Here is a 17500-nt window from a genome sequence, read left to right as displayed (position 1 = left end):
CTTCTTCAATGCAGCATGATGTTAATTTAGTAAATTACGGTCCTTTTAGAGTCAAAATAGACCATAAATCGAGTAATGGGGATGCACCACTCTTTCTTTTTTTATACTCACGACTAAGTAAGGGCAGTATTAATGGAGAAATCTGAAACAAAACTGATTATTACCAATTAAGAGTGTGTGTGTGGACATCAGGACTAATAATTTAGGATAAAGAGGTCAGTGGGCTCAATTTACCGGGTCGCGTTTGGTTCAGACCGGCTCCGTTCCATCAAGATAATAACCCGGGGTTCGTGAGTGCCTCGGATCAGAGGTCTCCCCGTGGTCATCCTCGATCAGCAGCTTTTATGGTCGTAAGATGTCACAGGTCAGAGGTCACAGGTAGTAGCGCCGCTTTGAGGTCCAAGTCCCCAAAGCAATTATCTTATGACCGGGAAAGTGCTGAGTGGCCCAGTGGACGGTCTGAAGGGTTCTTTATTCCTTCCTTCCTCGTGTCAACGCTCTCTTTTGTCATTCTCCGTTTTACTCTCTTTAACCCCTCAACCTCCGCCGGCTTTTAAAACGGCCGTCTGCAGCAGCGCCTCCATTATGCATTAATCTGCCCACTCTTTTTTTTTTTTTTCAATGAATCAAAATGTTCTTTCTCAAATTTCTTCTTTCTTTCTAATTTGTTTAAACTAAAAAGACTAAATTGTCAAAATAATCTTTGGTTTACAACGATGTACGACCAAAGAAAAGCAGGAAATTATCTCATTTGAGAGGCTGGAATCAGAGAATATTGGAAGTGTTTCACTATTTCCGCTTGAAAAAAAGGCTAATGGATTAACGTCAATCGACTTATCCTTAGCCGGAGTCCGCGGTAACATTAGCGGTGAAACTGAATAACGTTCACGTTGCTCTTTTCAAATGACGGTCACGGTCGTGATGTTTGTGTTAAACGTGCGGTCGGTGAATCGGCGTAGAGGAGGACTCGAGACTAAAAGGAACTAAGAAAGAAACTAAGTAAAATCAGTTTCGTCTCACCTAATTATAAACCGGCTCCCTATGCATTTTCGTGGCACGGAAACTCCTCCAAATAGGATTATTTGTTATTTTGCGGCTTTTTTTAATTTTTTTATGGACGCCAGTTGTTAAAATAAATTAAAATAAAAAATTGGCCACACTGAACCAATGACCTGCACGATCTGTTCTTTCTTTTCAATTAGTCTATGCACTACCGCATGAATGATTCATAGAACTCGGTCCCCAGCCCGTATTAATAACTAATAAGGATGAGTGATATTAGGGAACAGCTCGCGCTCGGGTCAGGAAAGGTCTCGGATTACACAAGACCAAAAGTCCATCTGAGTGAGAGCCTCGACTGGACCGGTTCTGCTGCTTATTGTCCGAGCGGCTTGTAAATCATATCGGCCATTAACGTGCCTTTTTTCTTCTTTTTTTTATGCCAGCGTGGGAAAACGGAGGCTGCGTATGCTCAGATGACGGGGAAATATGAGTTTTGGGTCTCTCGATCCTCCTTGTTTTAGAAAATGCAAACGTCTCTCGACCTCCACAGGATGTGATCGTTTTGAAAAACCACTCTAATGTGGTTTAAGAGGATTCCCTCCGTACGTTGTTATTATTATGGAATCGGGCAAAGTCATTTCCTGAGAAGAGATAATCTCCTTCTTTATCTCGACGTCATATGTTTGACTCTGGCACACACACACTCACACACTACTTCTACCAAAAGGGTATACGATGCATCATCCATCGTGGCGGCGGCATCAGGGCGGCCTTTTCCCATCGATTTCCCAGTTCCCGTGTCACGGAGAAAAGCAGGCTGGCTAATCGGGCCGAGTTATGCAACCGCATGCGGCTGCAGGCTTCTCCCCATAAATCCCTGCCGGGGCTCGACTTGAGGAGATTAAAGTGGAGCGAGCGGCCCGCCCTGACGGCGGCACGTGGAAGTGGACGACCCCCCCCCCCCGGGGGCCGGCTTCAGTTATTCTTCACTCTTGACAGGACGAGGAGGAGGAGATTGGAAAACTGTATTCTCATCTCTTCTCTGGGAGATACTGAGTTGACATTTTTTGTTTTGTGTTACAAAAAAATATATAACAGGACTGAGTTATAGAAAATTGGCTGCGGTTGGTTCGGTGAGTCGTGGGGCGCTAATCACGAGAGAGAGAGCTGAATCAACGGTGTGTAAAATCACTTCTGTTGGCATCCCATAATTCCTATTTGTTTTGCGGCCTCGTCTCGCCGCCTCCTGAACGCTGCGGCAAACACCGTTAATGGCGGAGAGAGCTCGCCTCGCCTCTTTCTTTTTTTTAACTCCGGCCCTCCTCTCTCCGCCCCGAGACCGGCGTTGTTGTGAAGAGGAACGCTTTTTATTTCTGCCGCGTCGGCACTTTCCTATATCTAGAAGAAGAAAAAAAAACGCACCTTTTAATTAGAGCGCCCCGTGCCGCCCTCATCCGGGTCCACATTAAACACACAACGTGGGCTACGGTTACTCTCTGCAAAAGCACCTGCAATAAATTAGAATCTTTTTTTGTAGTCATCTTTTTATTAGCAGCATTATTTTCTCGCCGCACAGCTCAGCAGGTTTTCTGCTCGCCCAGAAGATTTATTCGGCCCTGTGCTCCGGCCACCACTAAAGAGAGGTCACGCAGAGGTCACGCCGTGTTCCCATTGTTACGTGTGAGCGTTTATTACCCCCGTCTTTGACCCATTGAGTTACAGCCAAAAAAGGCCAGCGAGGACTTTGGTAACACCCTGATCCATCAAGTATGTATTGTTAAGTATTAACAATGTTTATTGCCAAAAACGCTAGCCAAGTATTTTTGCTTTGAAGACTGAATTTTTATTTTTGAAGCGATTGCACGAATGCAACGAGCTGAAATTGTTGCTGGACATTCGTCGGAGGATATAATAAAAGTGGACACCTGTCAATCATGGCCTTGGACAACATTAGTGACGGGTTTCCGAGATAGATCTAATAAATCAATACCGGTGTGATTTCCCCGGCCTCGTTGCAACGAGAGGAGCAAAGTGTCGCCGATCAATATCGACAAATCGTGATTTCCTTTGTTTAGTGAAAGTAACGGAAGCTTCTCTTTCCACCTTCAGCCGATGATCTTCGGGACGTTAACCAATGAGAGAGCGCTGCTCGGCAACCGACGGGTGAGTCGCCTCAATATGAACCGCTTTCTTATTTTTATTTTACTGACTGATGGAAAACGCAAACACAAGGATGTTTGGGTTTGGAGGGGGCGTTCGGGTGAAGTCGGGAAAACAGAAAGTATTGGGAATTTTAATTAACCCGGAAATTCTCGTGGATAGAACAATTCACAGAAGCAGCAACAGGTGTGTGTGTGTGTGTTATAGCTGAGTTTGCCCTCTCAATATGGTGGAATCAAAGTTTGCATTCATATTAATACATTTATTTTGAAGTAATGTCCACCACGTTTCTCATGGAACACAATGACTCCTTTTGTTGTTGCTGCAGAAAGCCAATTAACCGGCAACAAAGGGAATTATTAATTTAATTTATTGTTTGGGAGTCCGTGGTGAGTCGATGCCAACTGGCACACGTCTTGTTTAATTACTTCGCCCTGCGGCACCGGACCAACCCGGCAGATTTATGGATTCGCCCATTTATGAGCAGGGCGCGGTGTAAATAATGGACGGCAGCAGGTGGGCGGTTCAGCGTGGCTTCACAGGTGCAATGATGGATTTTGGTGAAGCCGGATCACGAAAAAGGCCGTTTTGAGAGTGTGAAGAACTAAATGTGGTCCAAAGCCAGAACGGGTTATTGATGTCTCGTTTTTGTTGGAATGTGTCCACGTTCTACTCTCGGTTTAAGTTCTTTCTTTTCTGTCGTGCAGAACAAATCATGGGGAATCACAAAAGTTGTAGTTTGAGAAACCAATTAAATTTCCAGACTACTGCTACAAAAATGGAATGGCAGTACAATAATCATATCTGAATACATTTGTAATTTATATACTGTTGATTGCTATGCCATGGTCATTGAGTTTAATTTGGAGTCTTTTGGTGAACTTTCATATATTTAGTAATAGCATGACCACAACATGAAAAACTGAACACTGTGGGAAAATGTATGTATGTGTGTGTGTGTGTAAATAAAAAACTAAAGTGACATTATAATTCAAATAGAAAATTAAGATATTAACAGATTAGCTTCATTGCAAAACTCCGCTCTGGCTACTCATTACTCATGAGAACTGAATACAGTAGGTCACTGGTAGAGTGTCACAGTGTGTATTTATTTACTCGGAGCGTTAAAGGTTCTCCATCCGCTCAACATTGACTGAAGTCCCGGTGGGCGCCGCTCCTGCAGGTCCTGGATCTCCCCTAATTTTCGGATCATGACATCCAGCTTCCCCCTGAACACCATGCCTCTCCAATGACCACTCCGCCCGGGCGGCTTCCTCCAGCTTCTCCCTGAACGCCTGCCTCTCCAACGACCACTCCGCTCGGGCCCGGGCGGCTTCCTCCAGCTTCCTCCGGTCCATCTCCCCGGAGGCCGTCAGCCGGTCGACCTCCAGGCGGAGGGCCGCGTTTCGATGCCTGAGCCGCTTGACGTCCTTCTTGGACTGGACCTCCAGCCTCTCCAGCCCTCTGCGAACTCTCGCCTCTCTGGTGGCGAACATCTCCTTCAAGCTCCTCTGGTGCGCCAGTTGTCTCTTGGTGCGCTCCAGTTCCCTGGTGAGCTGCTGCCTGGCGTTGGTCAACCTGAACTTGTCCATCCCGCCCTCGTCCACGTGTGTTCTCTCTCTTTTGTTGTGATGACCGGCCGTTGTCAAAGAAAAAAGGCACACTGGAGACTGGAGCCGGCGTCATGACGCCCGGAGTTCCACAAGTTCAAACGTTAACATTCAAAGTCTCACTCTCACCAATCGTTTGTTTTCCATTGTTGGGCGGAATAATACGTACGTTACCGGCACCAACTGAATTATATAAGTTAATGACCTTGTGATCTCCAGCCATGGAGGAGTTTCCTCCACTGGATGGGCCAGATGAAGTCCACCATGTCCTCCTCACCTACATGTTTCAGCTCTTGTCTGCTTTTCGACCAATAACTTTGATCTTTTCCTTCAGGAAGACTCATAAAACATACCAAGGGTACCTTTTGGTAATGAGAATCAACTTAATCCTACCAAAGACCAGTCCCTCATGTCAGATAGATTGTTTCATCCTGTCGTCGCAGTCTAAAACCCCCCCAAAAAGTTATAATATTGTGGTGTGGGTTCTGCTGTGTCGGCAGAGTTATGTGCCTGCAACATAATGGCATTTTTAAACAATCTTACGAGTCATAAGGTCATTTAAAAGTAATTTTATTTAGTGCCTAATAATTAGTCAGAAAAGGCAAATCCAGTTTAAAAATTGAGAACCACCACATTAGATAATACCAGGCTCTCTTCGTAGCCTGTTTTTAAGTCTCAGATAATCCACTCGGGGGTGGTGGGGGGGTTCATTTCCCTTTCCTCCTGAAGAACTGCGAGGTCAGGTGGAGGGTTTTCCTCTTCCTCTCTGATCCCCTCTGGATTTCTTTGCATTGGCCTCAAAAGTGTGAACAGGTGGAGCGCCGGCAGGCTCTGGCCGAGGATTATAGGGATGCTAACATCGTGCATAATGTCCATGCATCGGGCGGGTGTGGTGGGGTGGAGGGCTTTGTGGGATTAATCTAATGATAAAGCCAGAATTGCGGCTGAATCGTAATTGATTTTTTTCACCCTTTATGGACATTGTACTCGTCATTGTATGGCGGATAAATCCACCGCGCCGCGGCATTTGACTCTAAGAGGTTTAACTGGGATGAACACTGTGTAAAGAAGAAGAAGAAGAGGCATTAAAAAGCCTTACTTTCACAAGATTTCCCCTTTTGAGGTGGATGTTGTGTTGAGTCTCGTAAATACAACATCAGGCGACTGGAATTACAACTTCACGACTGCTGTAATTCAACGAAAGATAATTTACTGCAGTCGTTTGTCGACGAGTCGCGTTGCTTGTTGGTTTTAATTAAAGACGAATAAACAAAATGAATAAAACGGCACCAAATGGCTCATAATGGATGGGGATATGGCTGTTAATCAGGATGGGGTTCCCATGACAACGAAAGCAGGAAGTAAATAGTGTGAATTTGAAAATTAAGGTGGATTGAGTGTCTCCCATTAAGGGGCTGCTTTAAATTATCCAACTTTCTATTATTATTTTTAAATGATCTTATTAAATTGGATAGTTTAACTTTAAAATAGTTTTGACATATTTCATGTAAAATGATCCCCAATATAAAATAGCTTCTTTTTTTTCTACTGATGTTTCTACCCTCTGGTTGTATAGAAGTCTAAGTTTCATGTGTTAAAGCTGCATTCTCTCTCCTGACCACCAGGGGGCGCCTCCTCTGGTTGTATAGAAGTCTATGCTTCATGTGTTAAAGCTGCATTCTCTCCTGACCACCAGGGGGTGACTCCTCTGGTTGTATAGAAGTCTATGCTTCATGTGTTAAAGCTGCATTCTCTCTCCTGACCACCAGGGGGCGACTCCTCTGGTTGTATAGAAGTCTATGCTTCATGTGTTAAAGCTGCATTCTCTCTACTGACCACCAGGGGGCGACTCCTCTGGTTGTATAGAAGTCTACGCTTCATGTGTTAAAGCTGCATTCTCTCTCCTGACCACCTGGGGGCGACTCCTCTGGTTGTATAGAAGTCTACGCTTCATGTGTTAAAGCTGCATTCTCTCTCCTGACCACCAGGGGGCGACTCCTCTGGTTGTATAGAAGTCTATGCTTCATGTGTTAAAGCTGCATTCTCTCTCCTGACCACCAGGGGGCGACTCCTCTGGTTGTATAGAAGTCTATGCTTCATGTGTTAAAGCTGCATTCTCTCTCCTGACCACCAGGGGGCGCCTCCTCTGGTTGTATAGAAGTCTATGCTTCATGTGTTAAAGCTGCATTCTCTCTCCTGACCACCAGGGGGCGACTCCTCTGGTTGTATAGAAGTCTATGCTTCATGTGTTCGTCTGAAACGGAGCATTTCAGACGAATGGGCAATACAGCTATATTCTAACGGACGGTATGAGAAAGATCCTCTTTTGCTCCTGACTGAAATGTGCTCATCTCCTGCATGTTGCTGACATGTACAGTATGTGCTCACATCAAAATGTCCTCTCTGCCTTCAAGTCCGAGCTCAGGCTTTACTGAACCCCGTTGACTGTGTGTCCCGTTTTCTTTCAATCTGCCATCAGTGAAAGTAAAGACCCAACCGCACATCGGTTGCGCAACCTCCTCCTGCTGCCTTCTCTCTCTCTCTGTGTGTGTGTGTGGTCAGACTGGCCAGTGTCACACCCACACACACATTGAGATGTTATGTAACCTCGCCATTGCGAAGCTGCCCGCCTCCTCACACGGACCCTCACGCATTGATGAACACGGAGCCGGCAGGGAGGACGCCGGCGGGCGACGGGAGGACCCGGTGGACGTGTTTTATGTCGGTCCGCTTGTCGCTGGTCTTGTGATTCCTTCGTCACGGGGCCCAAAACGTCGGCCTCGAGCTCGGCCTGTACTTGTTTTTTTGTAATTTCTTTTTAACGTGTTTGTGCTGTGCTCATTTAATACCTGGTGTCCAGTGCCGTGCTCTATAATCCTCCACACGCCTGGGCTTTGAACTACGGGGGAGGAAGTGTCTGTCCACACACACACACACACACACACACACACACACAAGACGTTCTCTGCTTTAAGTGCTGACTCTTCCCTTTTATAAAGGGGAACGACGACGACACGCCGGGCGTTGAAAATAGCGTTCGCTCTTCTGTGAAAAGTTCAGTTTTTTTTTTCTGACTGAACGCGTCGTGACCTTCGTTGACCCTGACGATGACGCGTGTTGGGTCACGGGTTCACGAAGGACGGGTCTGAACACGTGAACGGCAAACAGTAAAACGGTTTCTTTCCAAATCCACCAAGAATAAAAAGCTAAATCGAATACAAGAGTCCTGAAATGTATTTGCGTGACTGAATAATTCCTCATAATCTGGTGCCTGAAATTGACTAAATATTAAGCTTTCTTGTTTATGGTCAGGGGTGTTTTTTGAGGGTGGGGTGGGGGGTGGGGGTGGGGGGGTGTTCCCGGGTCCGATTGAGGCAAATTTCTCATTTTGGGGCGATGCAAAATAAATGTAATTGAAATTGAATTGTCGCGTTTTCCTCTGGATGCAGTTAATGTGTGCTTTTATTGTGAAAGGTCGTGAATGTGATCTGAGGGATTGGATCTCAATGCGTTCTCGGGGACCCCCCCCCCCCACCACCACCACCAATAGTACTCCACCTCCTCTTGACTTCCTGTGTGGCTGAGTACGAACAGGAAGTAGAATGAATGCGATGGCTAATATTCTGATTTTCACCCCTTCTCCAAATCCGGTAATCCAGGAGGAAATTAAATTGGCTTAGTGGCTTTCCGACCTGTTTGGGGAGGGAGCGCCACACAGGACCGCAGTAAGCGGATTAACTCCAATAAGAAGGGTTATCTCATTAAAGCTCGACTGTAGAGGCCGTACACCGTAACACTGTGACTACGAGTTCATTTATGAACGTCGGCTCGTTTAAAAAAAAACAACAACAAAAAAAGCTTACGTAACGTGTGATTTCAACTATTTGTTTATGCTGTAAAAGTTGGCCAAATTCAAACGCATTCCTTTCACACGTGTGTACATTATTTTATTTTTTTTGCAAGAAATACAAATGTCGATGCATTTTAAAACTGTTTTTTTTAATTTTTATTTTCACTTGCAAAAGTCAGCTTGTACCAGACCGCCTTCCATCTGAGATGTCAAGTTGTGCAGAAATTAGCTTTAAAAAAAAAAAAAAAAGAATCAAATACATTGATTTATTAATTACTCCAGAGCCCTGAGTCACTGCTCACAAACTCACTTCCATCTCACAAGGAGGGTTATTGGGGAAATAGGACCCGTCACAGCTGACGCTCAGCTGTAGTGAGTCAGAAGTCATGTGACTGGGGGTTAAATGTTGGTATCGGGGTCACAAACGACCAGCAAAACAATACAAATGAATGCTAATTGGATTAATGTCGAATTCAATTACAAAAAGAGGGAAAATATGAAAAATCCCCATTAACATGTGACATTTTAAAAGTCTGTATAGATCTAAAAATGTCTCCCTTTTATGTTTACAGCGATATCATACTTTGATGCTTTGATAACCATTTTGGAAGTGATGCCAGCATGAGGCGCCTCCTAATTACGAGCAGTCGCGGCCGAGCGGTACAAACTGTGAGGGTAATGAGTTTATGCAGCGATCCGCGAGTATTATTTATTATGGGAGGAAACGCCAAGCTCCGCCTCCCGCTTTCTCTCACTCGAATGGGGGGAAAAACAATCAAAGGAAACGCCATTAAATGTGTTTTTATCTGAATCCTGACCGCTTGTGATATTACTGGATGCAGAAGAAAACGCTCCTCTGGCTTTTGAATGTGCCGGTTTTGTTTGATGTATTTCCTGAAGTGGAAGATAAACCTGGCGCAGGTGATGCTGGCACAGTGTGAGATCAAAGGTGTTCTAAAAGACCTTATCAGAACGACATTTTAAGTTTCTGTTTTGACGATAACCTTTTAAAATTGTTTCAAGATTCTCCTGTTGTGCGTTTGACTTGATTCATATCACAAAATGTGTTTTTATTATTAGACATTTGACGGATTCCAATTTAAACAACAAACGTCCTTTTACAGCAGACGGCAACCTCCGTATCTGAAACGTTTTAAAGACGCATTCTCTCTCCTGACCACCAGGGGGCGACTCCTCTGGTTGTATAGAAGTCTATGCTTCATGTGTTAAAGCTGCATTCTCTCTCCTGACCACCAGGGGGCGACTCCTCTGGTTGTATAGAAGTCTATGCTTCATGTGTTAAAACTGCATTCTCTCTCCTGACCACCAGGGGGCGACTCCTCTGGTTGTATAGAAGTCTATGCTTCATGTGTTAAAGCCGCATTCTCTCTCCTGACCACCAGGGGGCGACTCCTCTGGTTGTATAGAAGTCTATATAAATGACTCTACTTCTCTTGATGTATTCCCTCAGTAAACATTGTAAACATTAGTTTTTGGTCTCAATCTCTAGTTTCAAGTCTTCTTCAATACAGCGTGATGTTCATTTAGTAAATTATGGTCATTTAGAGTCAAACAGACCATAAATCAGGGGATGCTTTAGGGCGGGGCTACCAGGTGATTGACAGGTTGTTGTCTGAGAGTTGTCCATGTTTTAGTCTCAGAACTTCAACACTGTGTGTTTTCACTTGGGGAAAGTCAATTGTAACTTTCTGGTTATCTAAAAATGTCTTCTTTAGTATTTTGTTGCGCTCCACCTTCTCAAGTCACTTCTGGTAGCTTCAAAACCAAAGAGTGACAAACTCTACTTCCTATTTACAGTCCATGCTTTACAGTCTCATTAAAACAATATTAGTTTTTTCATAGTAAAACATGAAAAAAAACACCAATACAGCATAAAAATATCTTAACGTAACAGCAGTCACAATTCTATAAAGGAAATTAAAGATTCAAAGCGAAGGAAACCAAAACCAGTCGGTGAAAATGGTGCTAAAACGTAAAGATTGAGGGTATATTCACTAAAATTTACGTATTTCAAATGGAGCCTTTCGGTGAAAAAACATTAAATCATAAAATAGTCACAAGACGTCTGTATTGGTGGCAAATAACATTTAATATCGTGGGACATAAAGACATCAATTCACATGTAAATGTGATTAAATGCATTTTTTTCTGTCCTTTTGGGTATCAAAAGCAGTTAAAATCCCGTCTGAAGCTCCGGGGCGACCGACCCCGGCTCCTCTTATCGGGTTCCCGACACAAAGCCGCAGAAGAAAAAAAACATCCGTGTTGTTAAAATTTATGCATTGAAGACGCTTCGGGGGCTGCACCGTGCACACAAATGGTATTTCAGTATCAAATACTAAGCAGTTTGTCTTTGTTTGCCTTTTGTGGAGCGAGGAGACGCGCATCTTCACGTCGGAGTGTTTCCTCTCTTAATAATAAAGGGGCCGGTTCATGTTTTATTCATGATAAATCCTCCCGTTAAATGAGATTACATTTGTTAAAGTCTTTTTGTTAAAGGCTGTAAAGTCTGTGACGGCGCTCGAGAGGAAAAAAGACCGACTGTTAATAATTAAATATGCCGGTTTGTATTTCTGCAGATGTCCGATAAATTAAAAACAACAACTCTTCAAAATTATTTTTTTTTAAATTATAATTTCTGTGGTTTTCTGTGGTTTTCCTGAGCGGTTATGTTTTTTGTTATGAAGAGGTTATCATTCACATTTTAGCCTCTCCATTTAGCGAGAGGCAATTTAAATGAAAGTTACGACAATTTTGAACTGGTTCTGAACCGGTTTCATTTATTAGGAGGATACAAGGATGCACAACTATTCAAATAAAGATAGTAGCATACTAGGAACATCTACATTAGTCCACACACGTTCAATTTGCTTATTTTGAGAATTTCTTTTAATGAAAACAACAACATCAATGTGTGTTTTCCACCTGAGATGTTCAGGCGTCACCGTGTTTCCCATCCGATGGACAGCAGGAAGAGGATCTTCTGCCAAATATCATCCTCAACCCATAATGAGCCCACAGCTGCTGCCTCCAGGTGTGTGAACGGAGCGGCTTCCTTTGTTTTAGAAAGGTCAAGTGTGCGTTGTTTGCAGAGACAAACACACACACACACACACACAAAGGGGATTGTGAAGCTGCCAGATAATTAATGAGTGAGCAATTAGCAGGTTAATTGTTTGTGTTCATCCATGATGTCACTCCAGGTTGACTGTTCCTCTTTCACTGGGTTTTTGATTGACAGGACATTTTACAGAGGTGTGTGTGTGTGTGTGCGTGTGTGTGTGTGTGTGTGTGTGTGTGCGCTACGTCAAATTCCACCATTGCCAATGAACACAGCTGCCAGCGTATTTATACCTATTTATATTTGAGTATTTTTGATAAACAACCTCTCGTGATCTGCAAATAATGACTCTCTCGGCTGCAACACATTTGTTGCATTTTTCTTCATCCCTGCGAGGTTGCCAGGCAACAAGTGGATCCCCCAGAAATAGTTGCGTCATTATTCAGAATAAAAAGAGCAACTTGTCGTTCTCAATATTAAAGCTGTCGAGAGCGCTTTATGCTAAACGCTAAGCTAACGCAGCACCCAGCTGTGTGAGTGCTCATTAATTTTAAGGGCTTAAACCTTCCTAACAATAACTGACATAATGTGTATGAGTTATTTAGGAAGCCCCACCCCCACAAAATATAGAATATTTTTTTTAATGTGATCATATGAAAGTTTTTATGTATTTGTAACAGACCACTGGGCGAAACGGAGCTGCATGAATGTAAATAATAAGGATAATATGTTGCTAGAGTATAATATCTCGCACCATCATAAACACACACACACACACACACCTCTGTAAAATGGTAATCTTAAAGAGTAACAGTCATCCTTCAGTGTTTTTTGGTATCCGACCCCCCCATCAATATTCACGTGACCTCCGGCTGACCTCTGCTCATGTTTACATGTTGAGACGAACTTCTGAACCGTCTTTTTATGATCAACCAAATCACTCGTCAAAGATAAAACATGAACAGCAGCTGCAAAATTTATACATATCGACACTCGAGACGTTGAAGTAAAAGCTGCTGAGTTATAAAAGAGTCGAAACCAGAGGAAATGTGCTTTTAGCTGCATCCTCACGGGGTTTCCGTCACATCGGAGTCACCAGTTGTTTGGAATAATTTATCTATTTTACATCTTCTTTTTCATCTTGTGGATCTGCATTTAGTTACCCACTCGTCTTGCTAACGTTGTATCATGTACAGTTTGTGATTTAGTTAATTAATTAATGTAACACGTTCTTCACACCGCAAGGGACAAAAAAGACATAGGAATAAAAATGTAAGTTATAAAAATTAAACGGGTATTTATTGGAAAAATAAAATAAAAAATCTCCACAGACCAAACATTTGAAAAATCCACTGACTTTAAAAAGGGATTTATTCATATTATTTTATGTTTATATATATATATATATATAATTTTGTCTATTTAAGAAACAGGTTTCCAGGTTTATTATTAATTATTTCTTCCGTAGAATAGGAATATGTTCTCTCCTGTCTATTCCTGATGGATGTTAGTGTACATGAGGGTGTGAGATACATCGAGGGAGGGGGGCAGGAAGGGATTTAGCCTCTAATAACTCCCTTAGGTGGGCAGTGGCGAGGGAAGTGCACCGTCTGCCTCCACAGCAGAATGAATAATGGAAAGGGGGTTTTGTAAGCGACCCACTGCACAGACATGATAATTGACCAATTAGGTGGCGGGGGGGGGGGGGCATAAACACCTGGGGCTCATCCAGAAAAGGAGACACGTTACAGAATAATCAGACGGAAACGGGACGAGAGTCCAATCGCTTAGGTTTAGATCTTTAGGTCTGGTCTTGACTCCAGAGTGGTACGATTTGAACTCAATGTCATTGCATCGAGAGCCGTCCCCACAACCCTTTAAAGGAGTCCCGTGTAGGACTTAGTGGCCTCTAGTGGTGAGACGGCAGATTGCGTCCGTCTCAATACCCGTTCCGATACCTTCTCCGGTGGCCTTCCGAAGGTCTCTCTTGAGCTCCAGTGTTCGGTTTGTCCGTTCTGGGCTACTGTAGAAAACAAGTTCCTGCTCCCTGTGTGGACTTGTAATAAAAGTATTGAGGGTTCATACAGAGCTTGTTCCCGTAGATTTGTGCTCTCATGTCCAAACATTCAAAGTTGGATTGGCTTACAACCTCGAAAAGAAGTCCATTTATTTACTTCCAAAAACGTGTCCAGCCTGCACGGGACTCATGGGATGCCAAATGGTGCCAGCAATGAATTCCAACAATCCCAACAAGGGGTTCCACAGTAGCGTCCGATCTCTTCGGATATATACGTACCTTGCTTCGCGTTGGCTTTCGACCGGAGCGGTTAGCGATGAGCTGCCTTGCACGTGGGCACCGGCGCAGCAGTAGTCCAATGCCAAAGAGGACACTGGTAATGATTCTCTCTCTCTCTCTCTCTGTCTCTGTGTCTCTCTCCCGGTCCTGAGCCGGTCGGGGGATTTAAGAAGCGGTGACCTTCCTTCCTCCGGTCCTGACTGACGGCCTCGAAGCGCCCCGTTGCTGACGCCGCTATTGTCCGACTGCGCTTTGATCCCCCGGACCGAATAAAGCAGAAACCTGCCTTCCAATACCAGAAAGAAAAGGTCTCCGGCATCGGAGGCCAAGAACGTCTTTCCTCCTTTTTTTTTTTTACCCTGGCTCTACTTTCTTCGTTGTGTCTTGTACAGTTTTCTAAAAATAATTATTCTACGACGCGCACACAGATAAAATCCGACATGATTACACCTCTACATTACAACGGAACAATATGAAGTGAGAATGAAAGAATCGGCCACTAAAGAGGGGATTTACATTACAATGGGATCTTGCACCATGGCAACGCGTATCTGTATTCCCTTACCGGCCATCTCACACACGGATGATAACCCCTGTGACGTGGTTTACGACCGGACCACTTCCCATTTTGCGAAGCAGGCTGCTGAGGAAAAGCTCCAGAGGTAATATTCTATTTTACGGAAGGTGGTTAATTTAGTTTCATTCATTTCATGTCCTCGGCCCCTGAAGAACACGTGGGTTCATGGTTTTGAAGGTTTTCTAGACATCAGGAGCCTCAGTTGTGGCTGTTGAAACGGGACTTTCACCCAGGAGACCGCTGTGAAACCAACTCCATGTTGACTGTAGTTCTACCAAACTGACTGGCGGTAGCTTTAGGGTAAAAACACACTTCTTTTAACCCAAATCTTTTCCTGAACCTAACCAAATAGTTCTGTTACTAAACCTCTGGGAAGCTTGTATTGAAAACCGACGACCCGCTGAGCGAGCGTCGGTATTCGCCAAACAGGAAGTGAGAACATGTTGGTTGGGCGCCAAGAAAAGTGTCAAAAGGGGGTAAAATATACAGAATAAAAATGTTTACATTGTTTGTTTGCACACTTTTAGAAGGTAAACTCAGTAGTTATACAGTATCCTATAATAAATAGGAGTAAAGTAGAAGTCCATTGTGGGCAAATAACAGACATAAACTAAAATACAACCATCCATCATGCAAACATGTCACCTTACACACATAAACGGTTCTGGGTCACGGCTCTGCAGGTTCTAGACTTTGCTTACGTAATGGGGCCCTTTGATGGCAGCCTGGGGCTCTTCCTCCTCCTCCTCTTCCTCCTCTTCCTCCTCACATCTTCAGATGGCGTTTGATTCAGGACGTGAGGATGTCAGAATATCACTTCTGGTTATTTGTAGTCGAACATAATTGAGAAGAGCTCGAGGACGTCATTGAGACGAAGGTCACTATTCACGAGAAGGAAAAACTGAACTGAACGCGGAGAGGTCAAAGGTCAAACAACTAAAATAAAACCTCCTTCCATGAACTGTCTTTAGGTTGCATCGGCGGCGTTGTTGTTTTATTCAATCGGCAATAAAAGCGTAACTATAGTTTCACGTTACGTAATGATACGCAAGCGTAATATCCTAATTGTACTCCTGCTGGAGTACAATTACTGAAGCTGCAGTGGGCCAATAGAAGATGTAGTGCCTTGCTCAAGGGCGTTCTGTGATTTAGTTTTTCCCGTCACACCAGTCCACCTTCTCCCTCTCACTTCAGGCTACCTTCTGCAACCCCCATCCGGTGTTTGTTGTTGTTGTTGTTGTTTATTTAGTATGTTTTCCAGACAGACTCACGCCTACATATTCATGCATCCTTACCGCTGTGAGCTTTTTGACGCCCGGAGGGCGGCGGCGTCTGTTTGATCTGCATGTTTTTAAACCTCCTGCTGTCGGCTCGAAGCACCGTCGGTCCCCCACACCGCTTTTGAAGAGCTGACCACAGCTGCTGGTCCCGCCAGAGGATCAGGCCGCACCCCATGGGGGGTTAGTTTAGTCCACATGAGATCCACTCTGGTTCAGGGAAGAGGAGGGAAATAATGAACCTGCTGTGTATTTTGCTAAATTTGCATTCCTAATCTCCAAATATCTATAATAGTGTATTAAAGCCTCGATCCGTTTCAGAGCGTCTCGTCACTTTTGTCATTCAGGCTTCTGCCGGATGCCAGATTTAATGTTCAAACCGTCTGTTTGGGGCCAATAGAAAGAAATGTGACAATTTGAAGCTTCATTTTGGTGAATATCTGATGTTAATGTCTGTTTTTACAGCTTCTGTCTAAGACGTACGGTGTAGTTTTGTCATTTTTCCGCTATGCGTTGCATGTATACAGGCTGATTTGATTCTGACCAATCAGGAGGGACGGACATGTTATCTGCTGCCGTATCGATGGAGAACTGGAACCCATAAGAAGTCAATAAAAAAAAAAGATTATCCTCCGCAGTGCAGAGAGAACTGACGGATGAAGAGAAACTGTCAAAAACCTTCTTTTAGATTTAAAAACATGCAAAAGCATTTGGAGTCGGCGGTGGTTTTGAGAGGAAGAAGGCGGTGTTCAAGGTCTCGCGCTGTATTTTTAATAACCTCGCAGCAGTTGAAGTGATATCTGCCGTACATCTCTCTGTATGTATAAATACATGCAGTCCCTGTAACCCCATTCTGTCTGTGGAGTGGAATAAGGGTCTACTGTCTGCTTTCAAACCACATTTTCACATGAAACTTCAGCCACTGAAGGAGGTTCAAGGGCGTAGGAACAGAATCCAAAATGAAAGATCCGACTTTTTGATGGTGCATTTCTGCATAAAGTATGTTTGCATGAAAAAATGTTAATAGTTTGAACCAACCTTGCGCTGGTATTTCCATCCTTACTTGACACAGATGGCACATTTTGCTCAAATAATTGGGCTTGCATGTCAAATATCACCTTCACCACAAACGTCATAACAGGATGAATTAATGAAGCGACTTTTTGTACAGACATGGCTGTCAACTGCAAAAACAAAATCTCTTTTTTCTCCAGACCCTTCACACTTCTGTTGAGTTATTGCACATTTTCTGATTACTTTTTTTTTTTAACTAAAGGAAGAAATTGCTTTTCAATTGTTTTCCGCTCAGAACGGCTTCACTCCACGTTTCAGTCTCATTGGAGCCGTTTGCTCAAACAACCTTCCCAGAGTCCTTCACTCCATGTTTAAATGCATCCATGACAACTACTTTCTATTTCAAAGAACAATGTTTGTGAATTTCTAAATATGCAAACGCCAAGTAAAAAAAAGAAAAGTGCTTGAACTGCCAGCCTCCTCTAACTTCCCCCGTCTTGATGACTTCTGAGAGTTATTGCTTTTCTTTTGAGGATGACATTAAGGACTTGAAATCTGGGAGCAGAGAGAGAGAGGATGAGGCTAATTATTCGCACTCATCAGGATACGGTTCCCTGGCGAGCGAAGGAGAG

At 43.8% G+C, this 17500-nt stretch overlaps 2 protein-coding genes across 3 annotated transcripts in view; both read left to right on the top strand.

Moving 5' to 3' along the window:
* Positions 1–17500, top strand: part of LOC117736156 (E3 ubiquitin/ISG15 ligase TRIM25-like) — a 706744-nt gene that overhangs the window by 168066 nt on the left and 521178 nt on the right. The window lies entirely within an intron of this gene.
* The window catches only part of rasgef1ba (RasGEF domain family, member 1Ba), a 79149-nt gene that overhangs the window by 17457 nt on the left and 44192 nt on the right, over positions 1–17500 (top strand). The window contains exon 3 of one of the 2 annotated variants that reach the window (XM_034541278.1): positions 3112–3165. The exons of the other annotated variant lie outside the window; for it this stretch is intronic. Within the exon in view, the coding sequence (XP_034397169.1) occupies positions 3112–3165 (54 nt within the window). The remainder of the gene's footprint in view (positions 1–3111; positions 3166–17500) is intronic. 2 annotated transcript variants of the gene reach the window in all.

The sequence above is a fragment of the Cyclopterus lumpus genome, chromosome 9 (genome assembly GCF_009769545.1).
Source record: "Cyclopterus lumpus isolate fCycLum1 chromosome 9, fCycLum1.pri, whole genome shotgun sequence".
NCBI classification, from domain to species: domain Eukaryota; kingdom Metazoa; phylum Chordata; class Actinopteri; order Perciformes; family Cyclopteridae; genus Cyclopterus; species Cyclopterus lumpus.
The sequence above is the reverse complement of the archived record's forward strand: the minus strand, read 5'-3'. Positions and strand labels throughout refer to the sequence as shown.